Source organism: Ranitomeya variabilis, chromosome 1, assembly GCF_051348905.1.
Source record: "Ranitomeya variabilis isolate aRanVar5 chromosome 1, aRanVar5.hap1, whole genome shotgun sequence".
Classification (NCBI taxonomy): domain Eukaryota; kingdom Metazoa; phylum Chordata; class Amphibia; order Anura; family Dendrobatidae; genus Ranitomeya; species Ranitomeya variabilis.
The window spans coordinates 209819879-209846660 of record NC_135232.1 but is presented as its reverse complement, the minus strand read 5'-3'; the positions used below and the strand labels follow the sequence as shown (position 1 = coordinate 209846660).

Genomic DNA, 26782 nt, shown 5'->3' with positions numbered 1-26782 from the left:
AAAGTACCCCAAAAACACTGTAACATACCCCCACACTGAATTCCTCCACAATAACCTCCACATGCACAGTATGACCCTACTGTATCCCCTTCAACTGCCCCAGAAAAGCATGGTAAGCTCAACACAATATGATCCCCCCCAACAGTGACCCCCCACACAGCCGTCAATGCAGTATAATGGACCTACATACAGTATGATGGACCCACACCTCTTCAAACCATATAATGGCCCCCACACAGCCCTTTCAGAGAGTATAATGGACCCCATACAAACCTTCATACTGTATAATTGCTTGCATACAGTATAAAGGCTCCCATATAGCCCTCCAAGTATTGTAATAGCCCCCACATAGACTTCCATATTGTATAATGCACCCCATAGTCTTTCATATAGTATAATGCACTCCCCATTGTCCTCTATACAATATAATACACTCAACATAGTCCTCCATATAGTATAATGCCCTCCCCATACAGTATCATGCACCTCCATACAGAATTCTGGTCACCACAATGGTCTTACTGATTTAAAAAAGATACAATACTCACCTCTCCTGCTCATTCCCCCACCTCTCCGGTCTCTTCAGCGAGCATTCTGAAGTGCCTTGTAGTGACGTCATCGTGCCCGTTGCGTCAGATGCCAAAACATAATGATGGGGAGAAAGCGCCTCTCTCATGATTGCTTTCAACTGTATCGGCATCCAGGATCCTGATATAGTTGAATTTTCAATCATGGGTGGGGGGCTCGGTGCCGGTGCCTGTAATGGGCCCCATGGGGGTTGCATGACCTGCCACAGTTGGCGGTACGTGACTGAACCTCACCTTTCTACAAAGCCAGAATGTCTGAGCAATCTCTATTATTTACATAGTAACCCCCTTCACCTATACAGCTATTACATTTCCTGTATGGATGACAGATTTTATTAAAAGGGGTTGTCCAATCTTAAGCTTCAAATCTGCAGTCACTCTATGTACTCTGTGACTGTTGTAAATCCTCACATTGTGCGCGCTGCGTGCTGTAAGAATTCTCTGGTGTCGGGAGCAGGCTGTCATGTGACCGCAAGTATGTGATATGCACACTCCCGGCCACATTCCGACTACACTGTGTCCATTTAGTCGGAATCTGGCCAAGAGCATGTGTATTGATTTCTTGCTGTCATATGATTCTCCTTTCCAGGCATCGGCACCAAGAATCCTCACAGCTTGCATTGCACGCCATGTGAAACAAGTCTGCAGTCACGTAGAGTGAATGCACACTTGGAGACTAAGTGAGGAGAACCCCTTTAAAGGTTTATTCCCAAAATCACAACTTATCCCCTAACCTTTGCAAACGGAATAACTTGCTATAGCTGACCACTGGCATCCCCAGTAATCCGGAGAACTGGCTCTGCAGCCCCATCTTGAATGGAGTGGAGGTGCACATGCTCAGCCTTCGTACCATTTATTGACTAGGGGACTGCAGCAAATAGCCGAGGAGCGCCGTGCTTGTTTTTGTTCCTGCAGTCTTATTGACACTGACTAGAGCTTAAGACTAGCATGTTCATCTCTACTCCATTCAAGATGGGGCTACAGAGCCCTGAACTCGGGATACCTAGGTGTCCCAGCTGTCAGACCCCCAGTGATTAGAAAGTTTATCTCTCTTCTATAATAAGAGAACACATTTGTGATTTTGGGAATGGCCCTTTTAAGTTATGATTCTTTTCATGAACAAAGAGGGTCTGGATGAACATAGCATTAGGCTTTTTTTTCTAGGGGAATTAGTGAGTGTGGATGGTAAGAATATTTTATTTGTTTGAATAAATCATGATTACAGCTAGAAAGGAATGAAGTTTTTGTAACCTGTTAAAGTAAACTGTAAGTGCTCCCCTACAATATAATTCACCCCTATAATACATAGGGGTTAGCTATACACGCTACAGAGGGCTAGCCATTATCAACCTCACATAAGACTGAATTCTTGCACAGCAAGGACAGGAAAGATTCACAGTTATATCTTTAGGTTACGTTTTGCTTATTTTCAGTGCTGGTATGTGATCTTGCTTTGGGTAAGTAAGGATGAGAAGGAAAACACTTCCTTATCATATTTTTTATGTATTTTATTCCACAGCTTGATATCAAATGGCAGAGGTTTGATAAGTTGTGGTCATTTAAGCCACTTTCATTAACAATTGCTTCTCTTTATCTCTCATTTCGGCTTTTTGGATTTAAATTTAAGGCTAAGACTCTGCTCAAGGGGATACTGGCTCTTATTGAGACCTAACTCTGTATGAAGACTTATTTTCAAGACAATGCTCAATAGGAAAAAAATATACAAAGTAGCACGTATCAACCAAACTAGAGGTCCATCTGTAGACAACTCTGTTTCGGGGTTCTTGCCACCCATCAGCGCAGAGCAGCTTAGGTGCAGCTCGGGGGGGAGTACAGGCTTCTTTTGAAGAGAATCAGCACAATGTGGAGACTTATTTTCAAGGCAAGCGGATTTACAATTCATTGCTGCTTAAGTGTAATTTCACCCATGAGAAATGTTATTAGGTAATGGCACACACATCTTTTTTCCAATCTTCCATTTTGTATCAGAAACGTTCTCTTTGGTTTCATTATTAGAGTTCTACTAAATGCGGAAGTACACAATTCAGACTAATCACTAGCCGAAAATGCAAAGTAATTCACTGAAAAAATATATTACACCACAACATATCACTGAAAAATGCCATAGTCACTGATACAAGGGCAGGTCACAGCCAAGTCAGACCTCTACATGAGGTCTTGCAGATGGACCACACACTCACGCTCCTTTCATCAATGGAAGGGGTGTGGTTTTTTTTTAGTATTCTTCATTTGTACATAAGGCGTTTTAACTTGCATTAATGCGTGTACTTACATATGTGAGTGTCTTTGGCGTGCTCAAAAAATGTTGCAGTCCCATGGCTGCATGTCTCGCAGCTGTAACACAGCTCAACACATGCAGGGATTGCCAAACAGACAATCCCTGCATGTGTTGCGGCTGTTGAACCAAGATATGCAGCCATGGGGACTCGAACATATTTTTCAAGTTCACCAGAGACACTTGGTTAGCACTCAAGTATGCTCAGATAACACCTTACCCGAGCATGTTCACTCATCACTAATCACAATATTTTTTTCAATGAAGGGAAAGCAATAACAGGGTCTCACCCAGCCAGCAATTCAGGACTAGAGTTGAGCAAATTTGTTTGGGTTCCCTCTTATTTGGCAAGCTATAGTGCTTGCCGAATAAGCTGCAGAGGGAACACCAGCTTCCTGGATCGCGCCAGCTGATCGGCGCCGCAGCTGCATGTGTCGCGGCTGTTGCAACACATGCATGGGCAGCCCGATTGTTGAGCTCACCATGCATGTACTGTGACAGTCGGGACACATGCAGCTGCGGCGCCGATCAGCTGATCAGTCGGCACGATTCAGGAAGCCGGGAACCCGAACAAATTCGCTCAACTCTATTCAGGACCTGCTTCAGGCTCAGTGGACTCACATTCACTGGTTACTCCAACATGGCTGAGCTAGTTCCAGTTCGGTTACAAAAAACAGCTGTTATCCATAGCAACCAGTGATACTTGCAGTTTGGTGCTGACGGCCTCTGCATTCTCCTCTCGGGGAGATTTTGGCTTGTCTCTCTCTTAGGCTACTTTCACACTAGCGTTAACTGCATTACGTCTCAAAACGTCTTTTTTCAGAAAAAACGCATCCAGCAAAAGTTTTTGCTGGATGCGTTTTTTCCCCATAGACTTGTATTGGCGACGGATTGCGACGGATTGGCATACGTCGTGTCCGTTTTACGACGGATGCGTCGAAATTTGGCCACACGTCGTCGGCAAAAAACGTTGCTTGTAACGTTTTTTGTCTCCGCCTAAAAAACGTGTTGCGACGCATCCTGTGGCATACGTCGTTGGCTACAATGGAAGCCTATGAGCGACGGATGCGTCGGGACACGTCGTACGACGCAATGCAGCGCTGCAATACGTTTTTTTGCACTGAGCATGCTCAGAAGCTGGATTTTGTTGCCAATTGGCCAGACACCCCCAAATCTATATAAACCTGGCCTGGGCCTTCAACCCCACATATGCCAGCAAGACCCAGAGAGAAGACTGCCAGCCACAAGACCCCAGCCAGCCACGTATTTAAGTGCCACGTATATAAGTGCCACGTATTTCAGTGCCACGTATTTCAGTGCCACGTACTATAAATACTATAACTACGTGGTTATACGTGGCACTTATATACATGGCACTTATATACGTGGCACTGAAATACGTGGCACTTATATACGTGGCACTTATATACGTGGCACTTATATACGTGGCACTGAAATACGTGGCACTTATATACGTGGCACTTATATACGTGGCACTTATATACATGGCACTTATATATGTGGCACTTATATATGTGGCACTTATATACGTGGCACTTATATACGTGGCACTGAAATACGTGGCACTGAAATACGTGGCACTGAAATACGTGGCACTTATATACGTGGCACTTATATACGTGGCACTTATATACGTGGCACTTATATACGTGACACTTAAATACGTGACACTGAAATACGTGGCACTGAAATACGTGGCACTGAAATACGTGGCACTGAAATACGTGGCACTATGACTGTCAGAAAATGTTCATTAAACGGTTAGGGGTGAGGTTAGGGGTAGGGTTAGGGTTTGGATCCCTTTATCATCATCCGTAGTTCATTAATCGGATGTATCCAGAGTCGCCTCCGTCTCCGTTGCTGCAGAAGCATCCTCCGTTTTTCCGCTGCCGCCTCCTTCTCCCGCACTATGATATCCAGGCGATTCGTCTCAAAGATAATGTCGGTAACCAAACTAGCAATGCTCACAAGAACACCTTCCATCGCTGCCACAAAACTAAAACCCTCAAAGATGGGCTGTAAAAACAGTAACTATATAGTTTTCCATATTTTCCAGTAGCCAATCAAATTTGGGAGCCTCCCTTTTAAAAAAGGATCAGTCGTAAAAACGGATGCAACGGATGGTAAAAACGGATGCAACGTATGCAACGCATCCAGTATTTTCGACGGAAACGTTTAACGGATTTGCGACGGATCCGTCGAAATGCTGTTTGCGTTGCATACGTTTTTCACTTTTTTGACGCATCCGTTTTTTCGGCAAAAAAACGGATTTGCGACGTAATGCAGTTAACGGTAGTGTGAAAGTAGCCTTAAACTCCAACACAACCCACTCTGCTCAGCTCGCCAAGCCGACAGTCAGATGAACACACTGCCTGGTTCTAATCCTAGCTATCCAGGTACAGCTAATCAGGACTAGTGATGGGTGAACCCCTGGATGATCAGGTCCGGCCAAACAGTTTAAAAAAAAAAAAAAAAGTTCAGTTTGGGTATCCGAATCGTACCCGGGCCCCATTCACATTAATGAGGGCCCGAACATTCTGTGTTTGCCGCGCTATCATGTGCATGACAGCGCAACAAACACTGCCTCTGATCAGTGGTAAGATCATTACCACCGGGCAGAGAGCCCATGCTGTCAAATGGCAGCGTGATCCTGCAGCTGTGACCGGAGGTAAAAAGTTTATGCCATGTCGCGTTTGGAGTGTGCCAAATGTACCTAAACAATGGAAACCCCAAACCGTTTTGGAAACTAGATTCCTCAGCGAACTTATCTAGATGTGCGGTGAACACCTTGAACACCCAGGTGCTTCATAGAAGTTTATAACATTGAGCCGTGAAAATTAAAAAAAAAACACTTTTCCCACATAAATGTTTGTTTGTTGAGCAATTTCTCATGAGTACACCAATACCCCATATGTGGTCAAAACTATTTTTGACTCACAATGCAAAGCTCAGAAAGAAAGCAGCGCCATATTAAAGTTCATATTTAGCTGGACTGATTTGAAGGTGCCATGCCACATTGGTAGAGCCCCTGAGGTGCCAGACCAGCAGAATCCCCCATAAGTGACCCCATTTTACAAACCACATCTCAGTGAATTCATATAGGGGTTCTCTCAGGGTAATTTGGATGTTTTGGGTTGTCATTATGATTTTAAAACAGAAAACACAGCAGTTTGACAATAAATGGCTTCACCCAACCAGTAACCATGAGTGGAGAAAGTTTTGGTGTTCTCATTCATATTCTCTGTAAAAGGCCATGAAAGCAAAAATTCTGCCGGGGTATGTAAACCTTTGAGCACAACTCTGTGTGTGTGTGTGTGTGTGTGTGTGTATATATATATATATATATATATATATATATATATATATATATATATATATATATGTGTATGTATGTACGTTCACACACACAGTCAACATTGTTGGTACCCCTCCTTTAATGACAGAAAAACCCACAATGGTCACAGAAATAACTTGAATCTGACAAAAGTAATAATAAATAAAAAATCAATGTATGAAAATGAACAAATAAAAGTCAGACATTGCTTAAAGAAAATATTAAAAGAAACCGGGTGCAATAAGACCTGTTAAGATAATATCCAAACCTCCAAGATAGAAAATGAGAAAAAAAACTGGCAGCACTCCAAAAAGTAAAAGTGAAAAAACGTGGCTTTACTGATCCATTAACAGCGACGTTTCGGCAGATTTCTCTGCCTTTCTCAAGCTTGAGAAAGGCAGAGAAATCTGCCAAAATGTTGCTGTTAATGGATTAGTAAAGCCACTTTTTTTTACTTTTATTTTTTGGAGTGCCGATTGTTTTTTTCTGATTTTATATAGATAGATATTAGTCTGGTAATTACTGTACGTATAGTTTAAAAAGGACACATTGTGTGTATAATAAATATATATATATATATATATATATATATATATATATATATATATATATATATTATGTGTGTGTATGTATATATATATATATATGTGTATGTGTATATATATATATATATATATATATATATATATATAACACACACATAATGTGTCCTTTTTAAATTATATGTAATAGCCAGACCTCTGCTGACAATGAAGCAGGTCTTGTAATATATTGCTAGCTCCAGGTAAATGTACACTCCTAATATACAGTGAATGGATGCCGGCGCTTACTGCTTTATGGGTAACCTCTAATAGATGTGCCATGGTAGGTACCTGCTGGCGTGTGCATTCAGTAAAGGCTAAATAGGCCGGGACTATTGTTGTTCTCACACCTATGGAGTAAAAAGTAAATGAAAGCGATGTCAGCGAGATGCTGTAAGGGGATGAGAATGCGAGCTCGCTCCCAGCCCACCGGAGGGGTATGAGATCATAAGAATGCCAAAGCTCTGAGCAATGAGGCTTATTCCTAGCAGCGGGACTGTAAAATACAAGCCATGCGGTATGATCTCACCTCGCTCCTTCCCTCAGCCTCTAAACAGAGTCACAAACACACACACACTCCTCCTTGTACAAAGACCTCGGGGGATACTAGGACTGAGCAGGCTCTAATCCATGTCTGAGTCGTTAATCAGTGTAGCACACTCTCCGGTCTTTTCATCTGCAGCACAGCAGTATATGCCGTACACTGCCCAGTGCCATAGCACATGTCCCTGCACTGGAGAGATTGAGGTGCCTTTGGTGCCAGTTTCCTAAGATCTTAATGAGCTGATGCCGGCATGTGTAGCAGGCCCACATGCTCGTCAGTAATTGGTGCCATCATTAGTTCACAAGCCAGAGTCCAGTATTAGGGCCTAGGCTGTAAACCCATGGAGTCGCGGCACTCATGAATACGTAAACGGTATCATTCTATTGTAGTTTTCAATATTTGTAACATGTTAAGCTTTTTAGTATTCAGCCGAGAGATCCTTTGTATTTGGTATTGTTCAATCAAAAGAAAACAAAAATGGTACAACATGGGGTTACAATAGTATGGTATGTAGGGGTTTTTTACATAGGCATTTAGTAAATATTAGGCAAGTTGTATGTATAGCATTTGTTTTTTACGTTTCTGTGCTATGTATTATGTTCTGTAATCTTTAGATTAATTGTCCTGGACCTCTGAGCATTGCAATTCCTTATTCTATATTCTCCAAAGGTTCCCCATCTCCAATAAAGTAATGAAAGCCTTCATGTTAGTCTGTCTCTCTGGCATTAAGTGTTTAACTGTGTCTCTACAGGGTAAGTTTTACCTGCTGATTGAAGAGCTGAGCCAACTAGTACGTTCCCTGGTGCCCATACAGCTGTGGTATAAATACATCATAGGTGACGATCCTTCAAGCACGTATTTCTTAGGAAGCATCCTAATAATCCTGTATAGTTTGTGTAAGGTGAGTCGGACATATCTCATCACAGCCGTGTTACCTGCTCCAAGGTTATCTGTGCCGCTCTTCTGACAGCCGCTAATTGGGGGTAGATTCAAAGTAGAAATAAATGCTCAAACAGATAACCTATGTTTGTACATGGAAGTCGTAGTTGTCAGACCCCAGGTCAAGGTGGGAATAACCCTTTAAATTGTCTCCTATTTTTATGTTTTGCATGTGGTGTAAAAAAACAAACAAACAGGAGCCTACTTATCCTCTGTTGGTGTCCCCACCAGTCTCCTGGCTTCCCCTTCCAGCAAAGTGTATCAATATGAGATAAAGTTTTGGACTCCACATTTTAAAAAGAATGATGGGAATTTATAGTCAGTTCAAAGGCAGGCAACTAGAATATTACATGGGATGGAGGGCCTTTTATATGGTGAGAGATTGGAAAAATTGGGCGAGTTAAGCGTAGAAAAAAGACGCCTCATAGGTGATCTCCTATATTTATAGATGTGTATTTGGTCAATACAAAGAACTGACACATGATTTGTTCCTTTACAAGCACCTTACATAGGGCCAGGGTACACCCATTACATCTGGAGTAAAGGCGATTCCGGCAGCTAAATAGGAAAGGGTTCTTTATAGTTAGAGCAGTCAGACTGTAGAAATGCCCTACCACAAGAGGTAGTAATGGCTGACACTATGTCGGTATTTCAAAAAAGGCTGGGTTATAAATAATCTAGGATTAGAGAATGTGTTATTGGTGGGCCTATGTCTTTCTAGTACCTGTGTAACCATTTAAGGTGACTGTTGGACCCAATGGCTGCATTGGTCATGGTTATGTGAGCTAGAAGGAACAGAGTCTTAGCTTCTCCTGGCTCAAACGGAAGGTGACCGGTGCACCCAGTTACTTGTTACACTATATTTATGACATATGTGATCGGTGAGGTGCACGTTAGCACATATATTCTGTGTTAGTGTGGTGACAGGCAACATATTGTGTCAATAATTTAGAGGACCCCTTCCATAGTGTACCTGTATGACCATTCAGGCGATGCTGACTTATAGTCATTGGTTTAGGAGTATATCCAACCTTATGATGTTAGATTTTCTTCCACCATGTTATTCAACAATGTAGGTCTTTGAATTGTATACAGTATTGATGTGTTTAATGTATAGGTATTATACTATTATTTAATATTTTGTGATATAGAGATATATATTCACTGACTTATGGTCATCTACTCTGTGGAAGCCATACTGTTATCAAACATATACTGTTGGTTCTTTGGATATGTGGGTGTTTTTTTTCTGTATCTATTTCGCACAGCATGTAGTGTTTTTATCTCTCCAATAGGTTTGCTATTTTGTCTTGGGTATTAAATGTCCAATTATCTCTTAATAAAATTTGTTATATTTTACATATGCTATATGATTGTCTGCTCCTTCATGGTCGCTGTAGGTTCAGGTCCCTCCCTTTGTCTGTACACAGGACAGACATGGAGCGTCCTGGAGAACTCTGCCTGGGACTGCGTAGGACTAGTGGGGTCTCTCCTTATAGTCCCTGGTCGGCTTTTCAATCTGTTTTATGTGAAGTGCCAAAGTGTTTAAAAGTAAAACACACCTGGCTGCAATAGTGCAGCTCTGCTCTGAATCATGCTGTCTGTGGTTCAGGCAGTCTGAGTCTAATGACTGGCTCACCCAAACAATCACTCAGCTGACAGTCATCTCCCCTGGCTCCTTCATACACAGGAACTTTCGGTGTGCCTGAGAGCGTCTGTGTCATGCATAGGAGAGCACTGGTAGCAGCATATTTCCGGGGAGAACAAAGGATCGGCAGCAGGCCAGATCCTTCTCTGCCCTAACATTATTTTTCAGCTGGACTGGGAGGCCCTGTACACATTAGACTTGCCTATCCTGCTGATATCGGTGGGTTCAGTCAACTTTCATCTAATGTGTATGGGGGCATTAGGTTTAGATATAGAATATTGAAAAAATATAGATATTTGTAATTCGTTTAAAAGAAAAATGAATATCACACTTTAATCCTTTCCCTATCTCATGTACAATGATATGAAGCAGCTACAGAACGTGTACACATGATTTTTGGAGCACAAATAGCTGAGGTTAAAACTGAAAGATTGCACATAGCCACCACTCGACACAACAGCCTTGCTAAGGGTTAATTACGGGTTGACTGTATCCTTCAGGAAAATCAATTTATGACCTTTTACTTTTAGATTTACCATTAAACCATATTTACTGTAATTTGATAATATACAATGATGCTTATCAATATTCTTTAATATCTTTTTCTCTTCTAGTCTTTTGACATTTGCGGTCGCATTGGAGGATTAAGGAAAGCCCTAAGAGTTCTTTGTCATCCCCAGGTAATGTGTAGTTTAAAGTTGGAGGATTAAATCTAAAGAAGCACTCCCGATATTTTATTTATTAGCTAAACCTATGTAAATGCAGGTGTAGTGTAGTGTGTTAATATACTCAACCATTACCGGATCCCCCAGTTTCCAGCACCGATCCAGTTCTCATTCTGACACTCCATTGACTTACATTGTGACTTCCAGCTCACAATAAAGCTCAGCGTGAGCTGGCAAGGTAGAATAGCCATCATGTGAGTCAGAAGAGGACTGGGAGGCGCTGCAAACCAGAGAAGACGGCCGTAGGTCAGTAGATTAACTCACTTGCACTACACTACAGACACATTTACATAGGTTTAGCCAATAAAAAAAATATTGAGTGTACTTCTTCAAAGGTACTATAACATTTGAAGTTTTGGACTTGAGCTTCGCTACTTTCCCATTCTCCTGTCTTATCTCCCTTTATGACTTTTCAATTTACATGGTTTGTAGAAATGTGAAAGACCTTACTACTGGATCAATACTCTGGCAAAATATAGGGCATTTGGGCCATATGGAATTCCAGTGGGAGATGCCCTAATAAGTCCTGAATCCTGCTTTGAGCAGGGGGTTGGACCAGATGACCCAGGAGGTCCCTTCCAACTCTATGATTCTAAGTCTGTATTATGCTTCACAGCTGCATTCATTAGTCTGCTGTTTTTTATGGGAAGCAGCAGTTGGTTTAGTCAGTATAGTTTTGGGCCTGCAGTGCAGTAATCTCAAATAAACTACGTCCTGAGATGACACTGAGTGCTGCCTTATCTGAGGCTAGAAGCCTACAGAATTGTGACTGTCTGTGTGAGGATGATGGTGATGATACAAGATCCATAATGCAAAGTTGTTCAAGTACTTTGCAAATATTATTTCTTTATTAATGTAAACCGTAAAATGGCATAAAAATTGAAACTACAGCATCTAGAAAACCCCCATAAACTCCATTTAGATTTGTAGTTGTCCAAGCTGAATTAATAAATGACTCCAAAGTGACATTCAGGCAGCCTAAGTATATGAGTCTGATATCTGTGACTTTTTGTGGCTTCGCTGAATGGCAGAAACCTGTATCTGGGTAAAAAGACAAATGTTAATGCAACACTCTTCATTGAAGGGAAATACTCTGTTCTGCTGTTTCTTACATGGCAGCTCGCCGGCAGGATCATGAGGGACCTGGTAGTTGGACCCTTAACAATCAGGAGGGGGCTTCCTTTAAGAAATTATTTAATTACTGAAAATACATTTTCTCTTGTATTTTCTAGATTTAGTTAAAGATGTTGTATTGTCTTTATTAAAACTAAGCTGTGAGAAAGGATACTACAGAAAGAAAGAAGGCTCCCCAAGTCTCCACTCCAACACTGCCGCCATGACCATCTCTGCCAGACCGGAAGAGATGACATCATGACCACCAGTCCCTGACTGCCGAGGCCAATGATTCGCTGTAGGGTAATGTATCTGATGGTCAGGACCTAATCTCTTCCAGTCGAGCGGAGATGATTAGAGTGTGGATCCTGAAGGTAAGTATGACTTCTTTGTTTCTTTTAGAAGCCTCCATTCCCACTGCGTCATTTTAATAAACACCAAAAAAACTTAAATGTAAAGGTTCTTGTCCTGGTGGTTGACTCCATGTTTAATTCCACTGTCCTCTCCCAACACCTAGTGTATTTCTTCAGTCACAAGTAGTAGTAGATCATCTATATTCATTTTATCACTTGAAGCAGAATTTCCCTCCTACAGTCATTGCCTTCCTAGTTCCCAAACATTGCGCTCAACGCCACCTGAAACACTATGCCAGAGTTTGGGAATTGAAGATCGTTCATTCTAAATTACATTTTCCTCTGAATAATAATGGACATTTATTCTTTACAATATTCCTTCATCTTACCGAGGGATTTCATGTGCCACGGATTGAACTAGCTTATATTGAGAGCATTTAGGTCACATTTTCTTGCCAGCTATAGAAGGTGTTATCTCACATATAACACTGATTACTGGGTGGAGCTGTGACTAACAATTTGTCATTTTGTACATTTGCATTTTAAAAGAAATGAATAGTTAGTTTGACACTAATTCGATATTTCCGTCACCTATCCCGGGTTTGTTGTACTGAGAAATATTCATTTAAATTTTATGCCTGAAAAAAGAGAAGTCTATAAATGCAAGTAGTTCAGATATATTAACATTATTCTGCTACAAGGTATACATAACATGTTGTACAACATACATTGTTATTTTGGTTCCAAAAAGAGCCAGGTCCAATAAGGTCAACATTTCGCCACTGGTTCAACATTCTTTATCGCTAGATTATTTATAACCCACAATGATGCTATATAACTAAATAATAATAATAATGCTATTTTTGCCTAGAAAAGCTCCCAGACCTATTATAAATGCTATTCTAGTGTCAGCCATTACTACTTCCTGTGGTAGGACATTCCACATTCTGACGGCTCTAACTGTAAAGAACCCTTTCCCTGTTTAGCTGCCGGAATCTCCTTTTTTCCACCCGTAATGTGTCCCCTAGTCCTCAGTACGGTCATTGGAAGGAATAAGTCATGTGCCAGTATTTTGTACTGGCCACACATATATTTATACATGTAAATGAGATCTCCTCTGAGGTGTCTTTTTTTTTTTAGCTAAACAAGCCCAACTTTTCCAACCTCTCATTATAGGAGAGGCCCTCCATCCCATGATATAATTCCCAATATACTTTTAGAATGTGGAGCCCAAAACTGCAGCCCATATTCTAGATGTGTCTTTAAAGAGAACCTGTCACCAGCCAAAACTCCATTATCCTTTAGAGCTGGGGTTAATCTGCAGATTAATAGCATTATTAACCTGCCCAGCACCTACACTTAGCTGAACGCTGTGGGGAGAAAATGAACTTTATTCTCCCCCTGACAGCGTTCTGGTTTCAGTCACCGCTCTGAGTATACAGAGCGGCGGTAACCACATTGCTGGTGCTGACTGACAGCCGGCCCTAATGCAGAGCCAGTGTCAGTCAGAGTTGGGGGCATGGTTACAGCCCCCGCTCTAAATTCTCAGAAAGGTGACTGAACCCAAGCCGGCTCCGCCCCCGTGTCTGACACCAGAACGCTGCTGGGGGAAATAGTTAATTTTCTCCCCAGAGCGTTTGGCTAAGTGCGGGCACCAGGCAAGTTAGTGATGCTATTAACCTGCAGACTAAGCTCATCTCTGCGAGTTAATAGCATTTTTTTCTGATGTCCTTTTCCCTTTAAAAGTTATTTTATATAGGGGTAACAGTACATTAGGATCACGGTATTCATCTCTCTTTTTATGCACCCTAAAATCTTGTTGGCTTTTGCAGCTGCTGCCTGACATTGAGTACTGTTGCTCACCTTACTTGTAACCAGAATACCCAAGTCCTTCTCCTGTTCTGTAGTCCCGAGCACATTTCCATTGATTGTATTTGCAGCAATATGATTACTCTGGCAGCAGTGCATTACTCTCCATTTATCAACACGAAACCTCATCTAGCATGTGTTTGCCCATTCAGACATCTTATCCCGAACGTTTTGGAATATTATACTGTTAATCTCAGTCTTCCCATCCAGAAGGAGAAGGGATTAATAATGAAATTATAAAGAATTGGCCTAACACAGATCCTTGTGGTTCATGGATTTTCCTGTATACCCATGCCACCTCCAACTGCAGAGAAAAAGCCAAATGGGTTTCTGTCTATTGGTTCTTATGATTGGAGGGGGTCCTGCCATTCAGTTTCCCACCAATCATGACCTTTAATAACCAGGGACACCAAATGATCACATATATTGTATCTAATCCAAGTACAGTAGAAACAATGGAATTTGTCATTAAACTTTTCACTTAACCCCTTAGTGACTAAGCCAGTTTTGACCTTAATGACCAAGCCAGTTTTTACAATTCTGACCACTGTCACTTTGAGGTTATAGCTCTGGAAAGCTTTAACGTATCCCACTGATTCTGAGACTGTTTTTTGTGACATATTGTACTTCATGGTAGTGGCAACATTTCTTCTATAAGGTTTGCATTTATTTATAAAAAAAAAAATGGAAATTTGGCAAAAATTTTGAAAATATTGCAATTTTCAAACTTTTAATTTTTGTATTCTTAAATCAGAGAGTCACATCACTCCTAATTTATCCGTATTCTGATCCCTTTTTTACCCAGGGAGGTCAGGGGTTGAAGTGTATAGGAAAACACTAACCAGAAAGACAGGGTTAACAGGGATAAAAGAAAACTACAATCAAATACACTTAAAAAACATCAGAAAGGGAAACAGGGGAGGTATAGGAAAGGGAAACCAAATGTGAGAGGATAAGGAAAAACACGCAAAGCAACGCCATGCAAGAATCTAAGAAAAAAACTCTCCAACTGCATACTCCAAACTCTGAATTTTCTCCTTCACCACCAAACCAGGAAGTAGAACCATCACTGGCAGCTCCCAATTGCCAAGTGCAGCATATTTACCTGAGGGAAGTGGCCAACACTGAACAGCTGATCCAATTCAGGATGGAGAGCTCCAGGAGATCAGCTGAACTGATTAAACCTTGCCATGACAGCAAGGAAACTTCACCGTTTAATAGGATGGTGAAGCAGTTGTTGTAACTAGACGCTGCGATCGTGTGACTCCACTCTGTCGTGGTATCCCCGTGACACAGGGTCTATTCATTCTTATGTTGTTGAATTATTTACATATATATATGTAACAGAACCAGCCGTTTAGCTTGTGGCCTTTGATTTCATACTATTTTGTATAGGTTTTCTTTCTTGTATCATAAAAATATTGGGGTCAAGGCAATATTGTGTGAATTAAATGTGGCTAAAAGCTATTGTCTCGAGAACTCATGCTTATACTAATGCATCCTTCCTTGCCTCACCTTTTAGCTCAATATAGCCAAAGATGAATAGTGCAAGATACAAAGACAAGCATAGTAGATGCTTTCCTAAAGCATGATTATCCTTCATATTAGCCATTGCTGACTTCCCATATGTAAGCATGTGTCCAGGTCAATAATGTCCAGTGTATTGTGAAATAACAGGAATATTAACGGAGAAGGCTCATTTCATAGTAAGCATATTTGCTAATGACAATGTATTGATTGAACGTTCATTAATGTTTGTCTGTGTTTTCACCAATCTCTCTTTACAGAAGTATGGTGTCCGTGCCAGCAGCCAGCAATGCAGCGAAGCTGGGGACATATGCGCCATTTGTCAGGCAGATTTTAAGGATCCCATTATCCTAATATGCCAGGTAACAATCCCAGTTATTCGCCACCATTGGTGTATGGCCACCACTGCCTTGAAGCTCTGCCAGCTAAATGTTTATACTCTAATCCCTTCCAAATATGTATGTAATGTTAGAGTATTGATATATTTCCTGTTCACGTTCTTCTCCAGTTTCTTGCTGAGCACCACGTGGACGCTCATCAGCTTTAACAGTTCACTCTGGGTGCAGCGGTGCTGCTTTCCAATTGTAAGCCTGTAAGACTCAGAACATGGCTTCATAGACTTACTGTGACGCTAGTCACTACTCACGGACTTAACGTGAGGCAGTATAGTCAAAAGTTCTGGGGTCAGTACCAAGAGGACTCGTAATAAACAGAGGGATGAGACAAAAGTGTAGTCAGGTGAGAGTTCGAGCTCCGAGAATCGGGAAGGTAGCGGATAAAAACAAAGGGGTAAGTCAGACAGATGGTCAAAAAGGCAAATCCCAGGTTGGCAATGGAGATCAGAACCCAATTAAGGGTACAGAGTAAACACACACCACCTGAGCAAAGCTACAATTGGCAAAGGTATTAAAAATGAATAAATAGCCCTGTATTCACCCAGAATGGATGACACTTGCAGGAAATCACACAGACCCAGCCAGACGGGACAGCTGAGATGTCGATCACAATATTAACACCTCTGCCTCAGATTGGGCAGTAGAGCTGTCACTCACAATGCTCCCTCGATCCCATAGGGTGGCAGACCTATCATTCATAGCGTCCCTAGGACACTGCGAGTGGTGGAATCTTGATACTTAAGAGAAAACGACTTCCAGTCCACACATAAACTCCTGTGTGTGCCGGTTAGGCCTCTTTCACGCTTCCGTCTTTTAGAATCAGTCACAATCCGTCAAAGTGTTGAAAAGACGGATCCTGTGAAGATTGTAAAAAACGGATGCACTGGATCCTGTTTTTTGACGGATCCGTCGATGCAGCAGCTGCAGGAAAAACAGGTTAAATTAAAGGAATAGAAATCCTTCCAGGCATGCTCAGTGTAAAAAAAAGGAATCTGTTGCTGGATTCCGTCATTTGACGGACAGCAACGGATCCTGCGCCCATAGGCTTCCATTCTAGCCAACAACGAACGCCGCAGGATCCGTCACTGTACGTTTTTTCGACGCAGACAAAAAACGTTACATTGAACGTTTTTTCCAGACAACGGTCCGCCAAAACACAACGGATCCATCGCACGACGGATGCGACGTGTGGCCATCCGTCGCTAATACAAGTCTATGGGAAAAAAACGGATCCTGCGGGCACATTTGCAGGATCCGTTTTTTTCCCAAAATGACGCATTGTAACGGATCTGAAAAGACGGAAGTGTGAAAGTAGCCTTAGTCTGATTTTAAGTTACATTCTCCATAAATAGGGAATAAAATTCAGCTGTACTTTTTTAAGGTGGTTGTTGTGAACTCTGTTTTTGGGCTCCCTCTTGTGGTCACAAGTGGTACTGTGTGAGTGCTGTCTTTGGGCTCCCTCTGGTGGCTCTTTGTGTCATTCTGCAGGTCTGAGGCTGGTTCAGCTGTTTCGTTATCTGTTAGCTGTTTCCTATTTAGCTCACCTGGACTTTCAGTGGTTGCCTGCTGTCGATGTATTCAGTGCTATTTTGATCTCTCCTGAATCCCTTCGTTATCAGTCTCGCCAAGAGAAGCTAAGTTTCTGTTTGGTTGTTTTTTGCTCATCAGTGTTCAATATGTTTCTTGGTTATTTATTTGTCCTTGTCCAGCTTGCTAATATGTGATTTCCTTGCTTGCTGGTAGCTCTAGGGGGCTGAGTTTCTCCCCTCACACCGTTAGTTGGTGTGGGGGTTCTTGTATTCTCAGCGTGGATATTTTGTATAGGGTTTTTTACTGACCGCACAGTTCCCTGCCTGTCTTCTGCTATCTAGTATTAGTGGGCCTCATTTGCTGAATCTGTTTTCATTTCTACGTTTTGTATTTTCCCCTTACCTCACCGTTATTATTTGTTGGGGGCTTCCTATATCTTTGGGGTCATTTCTCTGAGGCAAGTGAGGTCTTACTTTCTCTATAGGGGTAGCAAGTTTCTCAGGCTGCGTCGAGACGTCCAGGAATTTAGGCACGTTCACCGGCTACCTTTAGTGTGTTTGTTTGTTAGGATCAGGTTTTGCGGTCAGTCCAGTTACCACCTCCCTAGAGCTCGTTCTATGTTCAGTAACTTAGCTAGTTCATTCTGTGATCCTCAGCCACTAAGGATCATAACAGTACAGCAGGCCAAAAAAGTGTTTAATGCATCGCAGAAGTGGGACAAGAGAAGTCCTGAGTACAATTTTTTTTTTTTCCTCTCCCTTTGCTGCAGTCTGTCCAGCTTCTCTCATCCCCTTAATCTCTGGGTGGCTTTGAGTTCAGCTGCAGACATGGATATTCAGAGTCTGACTTCTAGTGTGGATCATCTTGCTGCAAGGGTGCAAAGCATTCAGGATTTTGTTGTTCACAGTCCTATGTCTGAGCCAAAAGTTCCTATTCCTGAGTTGTTTTCTGGAGATAGATCTAGGTTTCTGAATTTTAAGAATAATTATAGTGCTTTGGAACAAAGCACTATACTGTTATTCCACCGTGGTAAACTTCTTCTTATTCTTATTATTCAGTCCGCACGTAATGCGGCCCGAACCGCTAAACTCACAGACTCCAGTGAGGTGTCATTTCGAAGCCAGCGTTCCTGAGAGGTGTGCTAAGTATTTTTCGTGTCGATCGGATTTGTAGTTTTTGCGCAATTTGTGTTTGAAAAAAGTCTTTCAATGCGTTTCAATGGAGAAATTTTCCTATACGTTTATAATGGGCTGGTTTCTGAGGCAATTTCTAAAAATAACTGCCACCTGGCTGATTAGCTCATTGATATGCGCAGTCAGACACAGTTACTATGCCAACTCCTATGAAATCTACATCAGCTCACCAGGTCACAAGTTTTGTCAGATAATATCAGCTCTTAAAGTGACAGTACAGCACAATTCCAAACCACTATCCGTAGTCTTATGATTATTAGACTGTGGCCCGATTCTAACTCATCGGGTATTCTAGAATATGCATGTCCACGCAGTATACAGCGCAGAGCCCCGCAGTATACAGTGCAGAGCCCCGCAGTATACAGCGCAGACACGCGCAGTACACAGCACGGACACGCGCAGTACACAGCGCAGAGCCGCGCAGTACACAGCGCAGAGCCGCGTAGTATACAGCGAAGAGCCACGCAGTATATAGCGCAGAGCCGCGCAGTACAAAGCGCAGAGCTGCGCAGAGCTGCGCAGTATACAGCGCAGAGCCGCGCAGTATACAGCGCAGAACGCGCAGTACACAGTGCAGAGCCGCGCAGTACACAGCGCAGAGCCGTGCAGTACACAGCGCAGAGCCGCGCAGTACACAGCGCAGAGCCACGCAGTATACAGCGCAGAGCCGCGTAGTATACAGCGCAGAGCCGCGTAGTATACAGCGCAGAGCCACGCAGTATACAGCACAGAGCCACGCAGTATACAGCACAGAGCCACGCAGTATACAGCGCAGAGCCACGTAGTTATACTGCCCAGTCACGTAGTATATTGTCCAGTCACATAGTATACTGCATATCCCTGTTAAAAAAAAAAAAGAATTAAAATAAAAAAGTTACATACTCACCTCCTGGAGCGGCCGGTATCTGATGGTTGTTGCACCTCCTAGAGCGGCCGGTACACGATGCTTGTTGCACCTGGAGTGGCCGGTACCCGATGCTTGTTGCGCGCTCCGGTCCCAAGAGTGCATTGCGGTCTCACGAGATGATGACGTAGCGGTGTTGTGAGACAGAAAGACGGAAGTGCCCTTAGATAATTAGATAGTAGATTACCCCGCTCACCAATTCGGAACCCGAGAGGCCCGGCCCACCAAATCGGACCCCGAGGGGCCCGGCCCACCAAATCGGACCCAGAGTGACCCCGCCCCCTAAATCAGACCCAGAGTGACCCCGCCCACCAAATCGGACCCAGAGTGGCTCCGCCCACCAAATCGGACCCAGAGTGACCCCTTCCACCAAATCAGACCCAGAGTGACCCCTTCCACCAAATCGGACCCAGAGTGACCCCTTCCACCAAATCGGGCCCAGAGTGACCCCGCCCACCAAATCGGACCCAGAGTGACCCCACCCACCAAATCGGACCCTGAGGTGCCCAGCCCACCAAATCAGACCCTGAGGTGCCCAGCCCACCAAATCGGACCGAGTGACCCCACCCACCAAATTGGTCCCTAAGGTGCCCCGCCCACCAAATCGGACCCAGAGTGGCTCCGCCCACCGAATCGGACCCAGAGTGGCCGCGCCCACAGAATCGGACCTAGATTTACCCCGCCCACAAAATCAGACCCAGATTGACCCAACCCACCAAATCGGACCGCCTGAGGGGCACCCAAGTGTGAAAGTCTTGCAGGGGCAGCCCGGGCACCATTCCAAAGCACTATCTGTAGTTCCTTCAGGAAATACCCATCTAGTTGTAAATTATTTCTTTCTTTGAGACCTCATTCCTCTGGTGATTCCGCTCAGCAAGTTAGAATTGTTATCTCGCTGTTACGTGGCGACCCTCAAGATTGGGCTTTCTCCCTGGCGCCAGGAGATCCTGCATTGCTGAATGTGGATGCGTTTTTTCTGGTGCTTGGATTGCTTTATGAGGAACCCAATCTTGAGAACCAGGCAGAAAAGGCCTTGCTGGCTCTCTCTCAGGGCCAGGATGAAGCTGAGGTGTATTGTCAAAAATTTCGGAAATGGTCGGTGCTTACTCAATGGAATGAGTGTGCCCTGGCTGCAAATTTCAGAGAAGGTCTTTCTGAAGCCATTAAGAATGTTATGGTGGGGTTCCCCACGCCTGCAAGTCTGAATGACTCAATGGCTTTGGCTTTTCAGATTGATCGGCGTTTGCGGGAGCGCAAATCTGCGCACCATCTGGCGGTGTTTTCTGAACAGAGACCTGAGTCTATGCAATGTGACCGAATTCTGACCAGAATTGAGCGGCAAGATCATAGACGTCAAAATGGGTTGTGCTTTTACTGTGGTGATTCAACTCATGTTATCTCAGCATGCTCTAAGCGCGTTAAAAAAATTGCTAAATCTGTCACCGTTGGTACTATACAGCCTAAATTCATTTTGTCTGTTACTTTAATTTGTTCTTTGTCTTCCTATTCGGTTATGGCTTTTGTGGATTCAGGTGCTGCCCTGAACCTGATGGATTTGTCATTTGCCAGGCGCTGTGGTTTGGTCCTGGAGCCTTTGGAATTCCCTATTCCACTGAGGGGAATTGATGCTACACCATTGGCTGAGAATAAGCCTCAGTCTTGTACTCAAGTGACCATGTGCATGACTCCTGTACATCAGGAGGTGATTCGCTTTCTTGTGCTGCATAATTTGCATGATGTTGTCGTTTTGGGTCTGCCATGGCTGCAGGCTCATAATCCAGTTTTGGATTGGAAAGCTATGTCTGTTTCAAGTTGGGGTTGCCAGGGGATTCATGGCGACGCTCCTTTGGTGTCAATTGCTTCTTCCACTCCTTTTGAGGTCCCTGAGTTTTTGTCGGACTACCAGGATGTATTTGATGAGCCCAGATCCGGTGCCCTGCCTCCTCACAGGGATTGTGATTGTACTATAAATTTGATTCCTGGTAGTAAGTTCCCTAAGGGACGACTTTTTAATTTGTCTGTACCAGAACATGCCGCGATGCGGAGTTATATAAAGGAGTCTTTAGAGAAGGGACATATTCGCCCGTCCTCCTCCCCTCTTGGTGCAGGATTCTTTTTTGTGGCCAAGAAGGATGGTTCTCTGAGACCTTGTATAGATTATCGTCTTCTAAATAAAATCACGGTCAAATTTCAGTATCCTTTGCCATTATTATCTGATCTGTTTGCTCGGATTAAGGGGTCCAGTTGGTTCACCAAGATAGATCTTCGTGGTGCGTATAACCTTGTGCGTATTAAGCAGGGGGATGAATGGAAAACAGCATTTAATACGCCCGAAGGCCATTTTGAGTACTTGGTGATGCCTTTTGGACTCTCTAATGCTCCTTCTGTGTTCCAGTCCTTCATGCATGACATCTTCCGAGAATATCTGGATAAATTTATGATTGTGTATCTGGATGACATTTTGGTCTTTTCTGAGGACTGGGAGTCCCATGTGAAGCAGGTCAGGATGGTATTTCAGGTCCTGCGTGCTAATGCCTTATTTGTGAAGGGCTCAAAATGTCTCTTCGGAGTACAGAAGGTTTCCTTTTTGGGTTTTATTTTTTCTCCTTCTACTATTGAGATGGACCCAGTCAAGGTCCAGGCTATTCATGACTGGACTCAGCCTACATCTGTTATGAGTCTTCAGAAGTTCTTGGGTTTTGCTAATTTTTACCGTCGCTTCACTGCTAATTTTTCTGGCGTGGTTAAACCCTTGACGGATTTGACCAAGAAGGGTTCTGATGTGACTAATTGGTCTCCTGCGGCCGTGGAAGCCTTTCGGGAGCTGAAGCGCCGGTTTTCTTCGGCTCCAGTTTTGTGTCCGCCTGATGTCTCTCTTCCTTTTCAGGTCGAGGTTGATGCTTCTGAGATTGGAGCAGGGGCTGTTTTGTCGCAGAGAAGCTCTGATTGATCTGTGATGAAACCTTGTGCTTTCTTTTCTAGAAAGTTTTCGCCTGCCGAGCGGAATTATGATGTTGGTAATCGGGAGTTGTTGGCTATGAAGTGGGCATTTGAGGAGTGGCGACATTGGCTCGAGGGAGCTAAGCATCGTGTGGTGGTCTTGACTGATCACAAAAATCTGATTTATCTCGAGTCTGCCAAGCGGCTGAATCCTAGACAGGCTCGTTGGTCGTTGTTTTTCTCCCGTTTCGATTTCGTGGTCTCGTACCTGCCTGGTTCGAAGAACGTGAAGGCTGATGCTCTTTCTAGGAGCTTTGTGCCTGACTCTCCGGGAGTTTCAGAGCCGGCTGGTATCCTCAGAGAGGGAGTGATTTTGTCTGCCATTTCCCCAGATTTGCGACAAGTGCTGCAGAAATTTCAGGCGGATAGACCTGACCGTTGCCCACCAGAGAGACTGTTTGTCCCAGATAGATGGACCAGCAGAGTTATTTCCGAGGTTCATTCTTCTTTGTTGGCAGGCCATCCTGGGAATTTTGGTACCAGAGATTTGGTGGCTAGGTCCTTCTAGTGGCCTTCCTTGTCGCGGGATGTGCGTTCCTTTGTGCAGTCCTGTGGGATTTGTGCTCGGGCTAAGCCTTGCTGTTCTCGTGCCAGCGGTTTGCTTTTGCCTTTGCCTGTCCCGAAGAGGCCTTGGACGCACATTTCCATGGATTTTATTTCGGATCTTCCAGTCTCTCAGAGAATGTCTGTCATCTGGGTGGTGTGTGATCGTTTTTCCAAAATGGTCCATTTGGTGCCCTTGCCTAAGTTGCCTTCCTCCTCCGATTTGGTTCCTCTATTTTTTCAGAATGTGGTTCGCTTGCATGGCATCCCTGAAAATATTGTGTCTGACAGAGGATCCCAGTTTGTGTCCAGATTTTGGCGGATTTTTTGTGCTAAGATGGGCATTGATTTGTCTTTTTCGTCGGCCTTCCATCCTCAGACGAATGGCCAAACCGAGCGAACTAATCAGACCTTGGAAACTTATTTAAGATGTTTTGTTTCTGCTGATCAGGATGATTGGGTGACTTTTTTGCCATTGGCCGAGTTTGCCCTTAATAATCGGGCTAGTTCTGCTACTTTGGTTTCGCCTTTTTTCTGCAATTCTGGTTTTCATCCTCGTTTCTCCTCGGGTCAGGTCGAGCCTTCTGACTGTCCTGGGGTGGATTCTGTGGTGGATAGGTTGCAGCAGATTTGGAACCATGTGGTGGACAATTTGAAGTTGTCACAGGAGAAGGCTCAGCGCTTTGCCAACCGCCGTCGCGGTGTGGGTCCCCGACTTCGTGTTGGGGATTTGGTATGGCTGTCTTCTCGGTATGTTCCTATGAAGGTTTCCTCTCCTAAATTCAAGCCTCGCTTCATCGGTCCTTATAACATTTTGGAAATCCTTAACCCGGTGTCATTTCGTTTGGACCTCCCAGCGTCGTTTGCCATTCATAACGTGTTCCATAGGTCTTTGTTGCGGAGGTATGTGGTGCCTGTGGTTCCTTCTGTTGAGCCCCCTGCCCCGGTGCTGGTTGAGGGCGAATTGGAGTACGTAGTGGAGAAGATCTTGGATTCTCGTGTTTCTAGACGGAGGCTTCAGTATTTGGTTAAGTGGAAGGGCTATGGTCAGGAGGATAATTCCTGGGTTGTCGCCTGTAATGTTCATGCGGCCGATTTGGTTCGTGCCTTCCATGTGGCTCATCCTGATCACCCTGGGGGTTTTGATGAGGGTTCGGTGACCCCTCCTCAAGGGGGGGTACTGTTGTGAACTCTGTTTTTGGGCTCCCTCTTGTGGTCACAAGTGGTACTGTGTGAGTGCTGTCTTTGGGCTCCCTCTGGTGGCTCTTTGTGTCATTCTGCAGGTCTGAGGCTGGTTCAGCTGTTTCGTTATCTGTTAGCTGTTTCCTATTTAGCTCACCTGGACTTTCAGTGGTTGCCTGCTGTCGATGTATTCAGTGCTATTTTGATCTCTCCTGAATCCCTTCGTTATCAGTCTCGCCAAGAGAAGCTAAGTTTCTGTTTGGTTGTTTTTTGCTCATCAGTGTTCAATATGTTTCTTGGTTATTTATTTATCCTTGTCCAGCTTGCTAATATGTGATTTCCTTGCTTGCTGGTAGCTCTAGGGGGCTGAGTTTCTCCCCTCACACCGTTAGTTGGTGTGGGGGTTCTTGTATTCTCAGCGTGGATATTTTGTGTAGGGTTTTTTACTGACCGCACAGTTCCCTGCCTGTCTTCTGCTATCTAGTATTAGTGGGCCTCATTTGCTGAATCTGTTTTCATTTCTACGTTTTGTATTTTCCCCTTACCTCACCGTTATTATTTGTTGGGGGCTTCCTATATCTTTGGGGTCATTTCTCTGAGGCAAGTGAGGTCTTACTTTCTCTATAGGGGTAGCAAGTTTCTCAGGCTGCGTCGAGACGTCCAGGAATTTAGACACGTTCACCGGCTACCTTTAGTGTGTTTGTTTGTTAGGATCAGGTTTTGCGGTCAGTCCAGTTACCACCTCCCTAGAGCTCGTTCTATGTTCAGTAACTTAGCTAGTTCATTCTGTTATCCTCAGCCACTAAGGATCATAACAGGTGGTCATACACTATTCATTTCACAACGGTCATTTTCTAAACATCTTGTCATTCACAGTTGGTCTATGGTAGTTCATCTTTCTGTATAATGATTCTTAGTTAAAATGGCAAATCATTGATTGATTTCTGCCTTTGATGTGTGGCCTGGGACAAGCTATTTTTATTTGGCTACACGTTATATAATTTGGCATTCCAACACCTATACCCTACAGTGATCAGAAAGACCCAACACTGCAGGTTGCCTTTCCTATAGATCGCTCACTTTGGTCAAAATTTGTCATACTTCTCCATGCCTGCTGTCCCCGTCTGGCGGCTTTTACTTCACCTTCTGTAGCTCTTTATAACTATATGTTATAACTTTAATTCTCTGCGTTGATCAAGTAATTTTATGTTTATAAAGACCTAGTAAAGTATGATATCATGTAGTAGGTCCTAAATGCAGTATATACTATGAATCATTTATGTTTAATCTTTGTGTTTCTTTTCCCTAATTATTTTTTTGTCTTTACTTGACATTTCGGGTTTTGTTTTTCTGCTTCCTACCTTTCAGCACGTGTTTTGTGAAGAGTGCTTATGTCTTTGGTTTGACAGAGAGAGAACTTGTCCCCTCTGCCGTTCTGTAGCTGTGGAAACTCTGCGCTTGTGGAAAGACGGCTCCACATCTGCCCACTTCCAGGTGTACTGACATAGAAGAATGGAGCAAGTTACTTATCACTACCAGTGTTGACCAAATAGCATCATTAAAACACCTTGAATGCAACTTATGTGATTCTAAATCTATTCTCCGGTGCCTCTTGGGTTTCTATACACACCTCTATTTCTATTCCAATTAAAAACATAGAGGTGCCATGTGTAGATGATGCTTAAGACGATTCTAGTGTTCAATGATTAGGAAAGGATTAAAATCTTGAAAATCTTAAGAGAATATTTATATATACATTTCCTGTTTAAGAATGACATCTGCATGTTTTATCCTGTCACATACACATCTTTTTACTCCTAAACTATTTTTCTGCTAACAAAATTGAGTATGAATAAGATCCATGCAATCTGAGACCAAAACAATCCCAAATTGAAGAAAACAACTGAGTAAATTAAGGAAAATGATCACTGCCAAAATCCAGGCTCTCAAATAAAAATATTTAAGAAGCTAAAATGTACGAGTGTATGACTTTGAAGACACTTAGATATACCTGGATGTTTAAACGTGTTTACTGGGACTGAGACTTTCACAAATTGCTAATACAGAGAGGTAGAAGTGCTGTATATGACACTGCCCTTCCTAAAAACTAATCATAAATCCAGAGCACAAAATAAGCGTTAGGCACTTCAAAAATTCATCAGAAAAACTTAAGATAGGTGATGGGTAAATACACCTGACAAGAAGAGATTCCCGGAACTAGAAGTGGAAATGGCGTGCATTCTGATCAATGAGGACAGGTGCAGGCTGAACCTGGATGCTATCCAGTTGGCTCATAAATTCATAAGAAACAGCCGCACACAAATTCTTGGAATTTTTCAAATGCACAAAAGGAGTAATTTATTGTATTCACCACAGAAGTATAGCGAAGTTGAGGTAACGTTTCGGCCCTGTAGTGGGCCTTTGTCAAACTTCACTTGTTGTAGAGATAATAGAAGAAGGTATGGTAGAAAAAGGACCCCGCATAGATGGGACAGACA

At 43.3% G+C, this 26782-nt stretch overlaps 1 protein-coding gene across 4 annotated transcripts in view; it reads left to right on the top strand.

Moving 5' to 3' along the window:
• RNFT2 (ring finger protein, transmembrane 2) overlaps window positions 1–26258 on the top strand; it is a 110138-nt gene extending 83880 nt beyond the window's left edge. For 3 of the 4 annotated variants that reach the window (XM_077292353.1, XM_077292367.1, XM_077292361.1), the window contains exons 7-10: window positions 8115–8264; window positions 10565–10630; window positions 15798–15899; window positions 25653–26258. In XM_077292353.1, the coding sequence (XP_077148468.1) occupies window positions 8115–8264; window positions 10565–10630; window positions 15798–15899; window positions 25653–25787 (453 nt within the window). In that variant the 3' untranslated portion in view covers window positions 25788–26258. Of the gene's footprint in view, window positions 1–8114; window positions 8265–10564; window positions 10631–11907; window positions 12092–15797; window positions 15900–25652 lie in introns of those variants that run through there. The other variant, XR_013222182.1, reaches the window with a different exon arrangement.
• The last annotated feature ends 524 nt before the right edge of the window (window positions 26259–26782 follow it).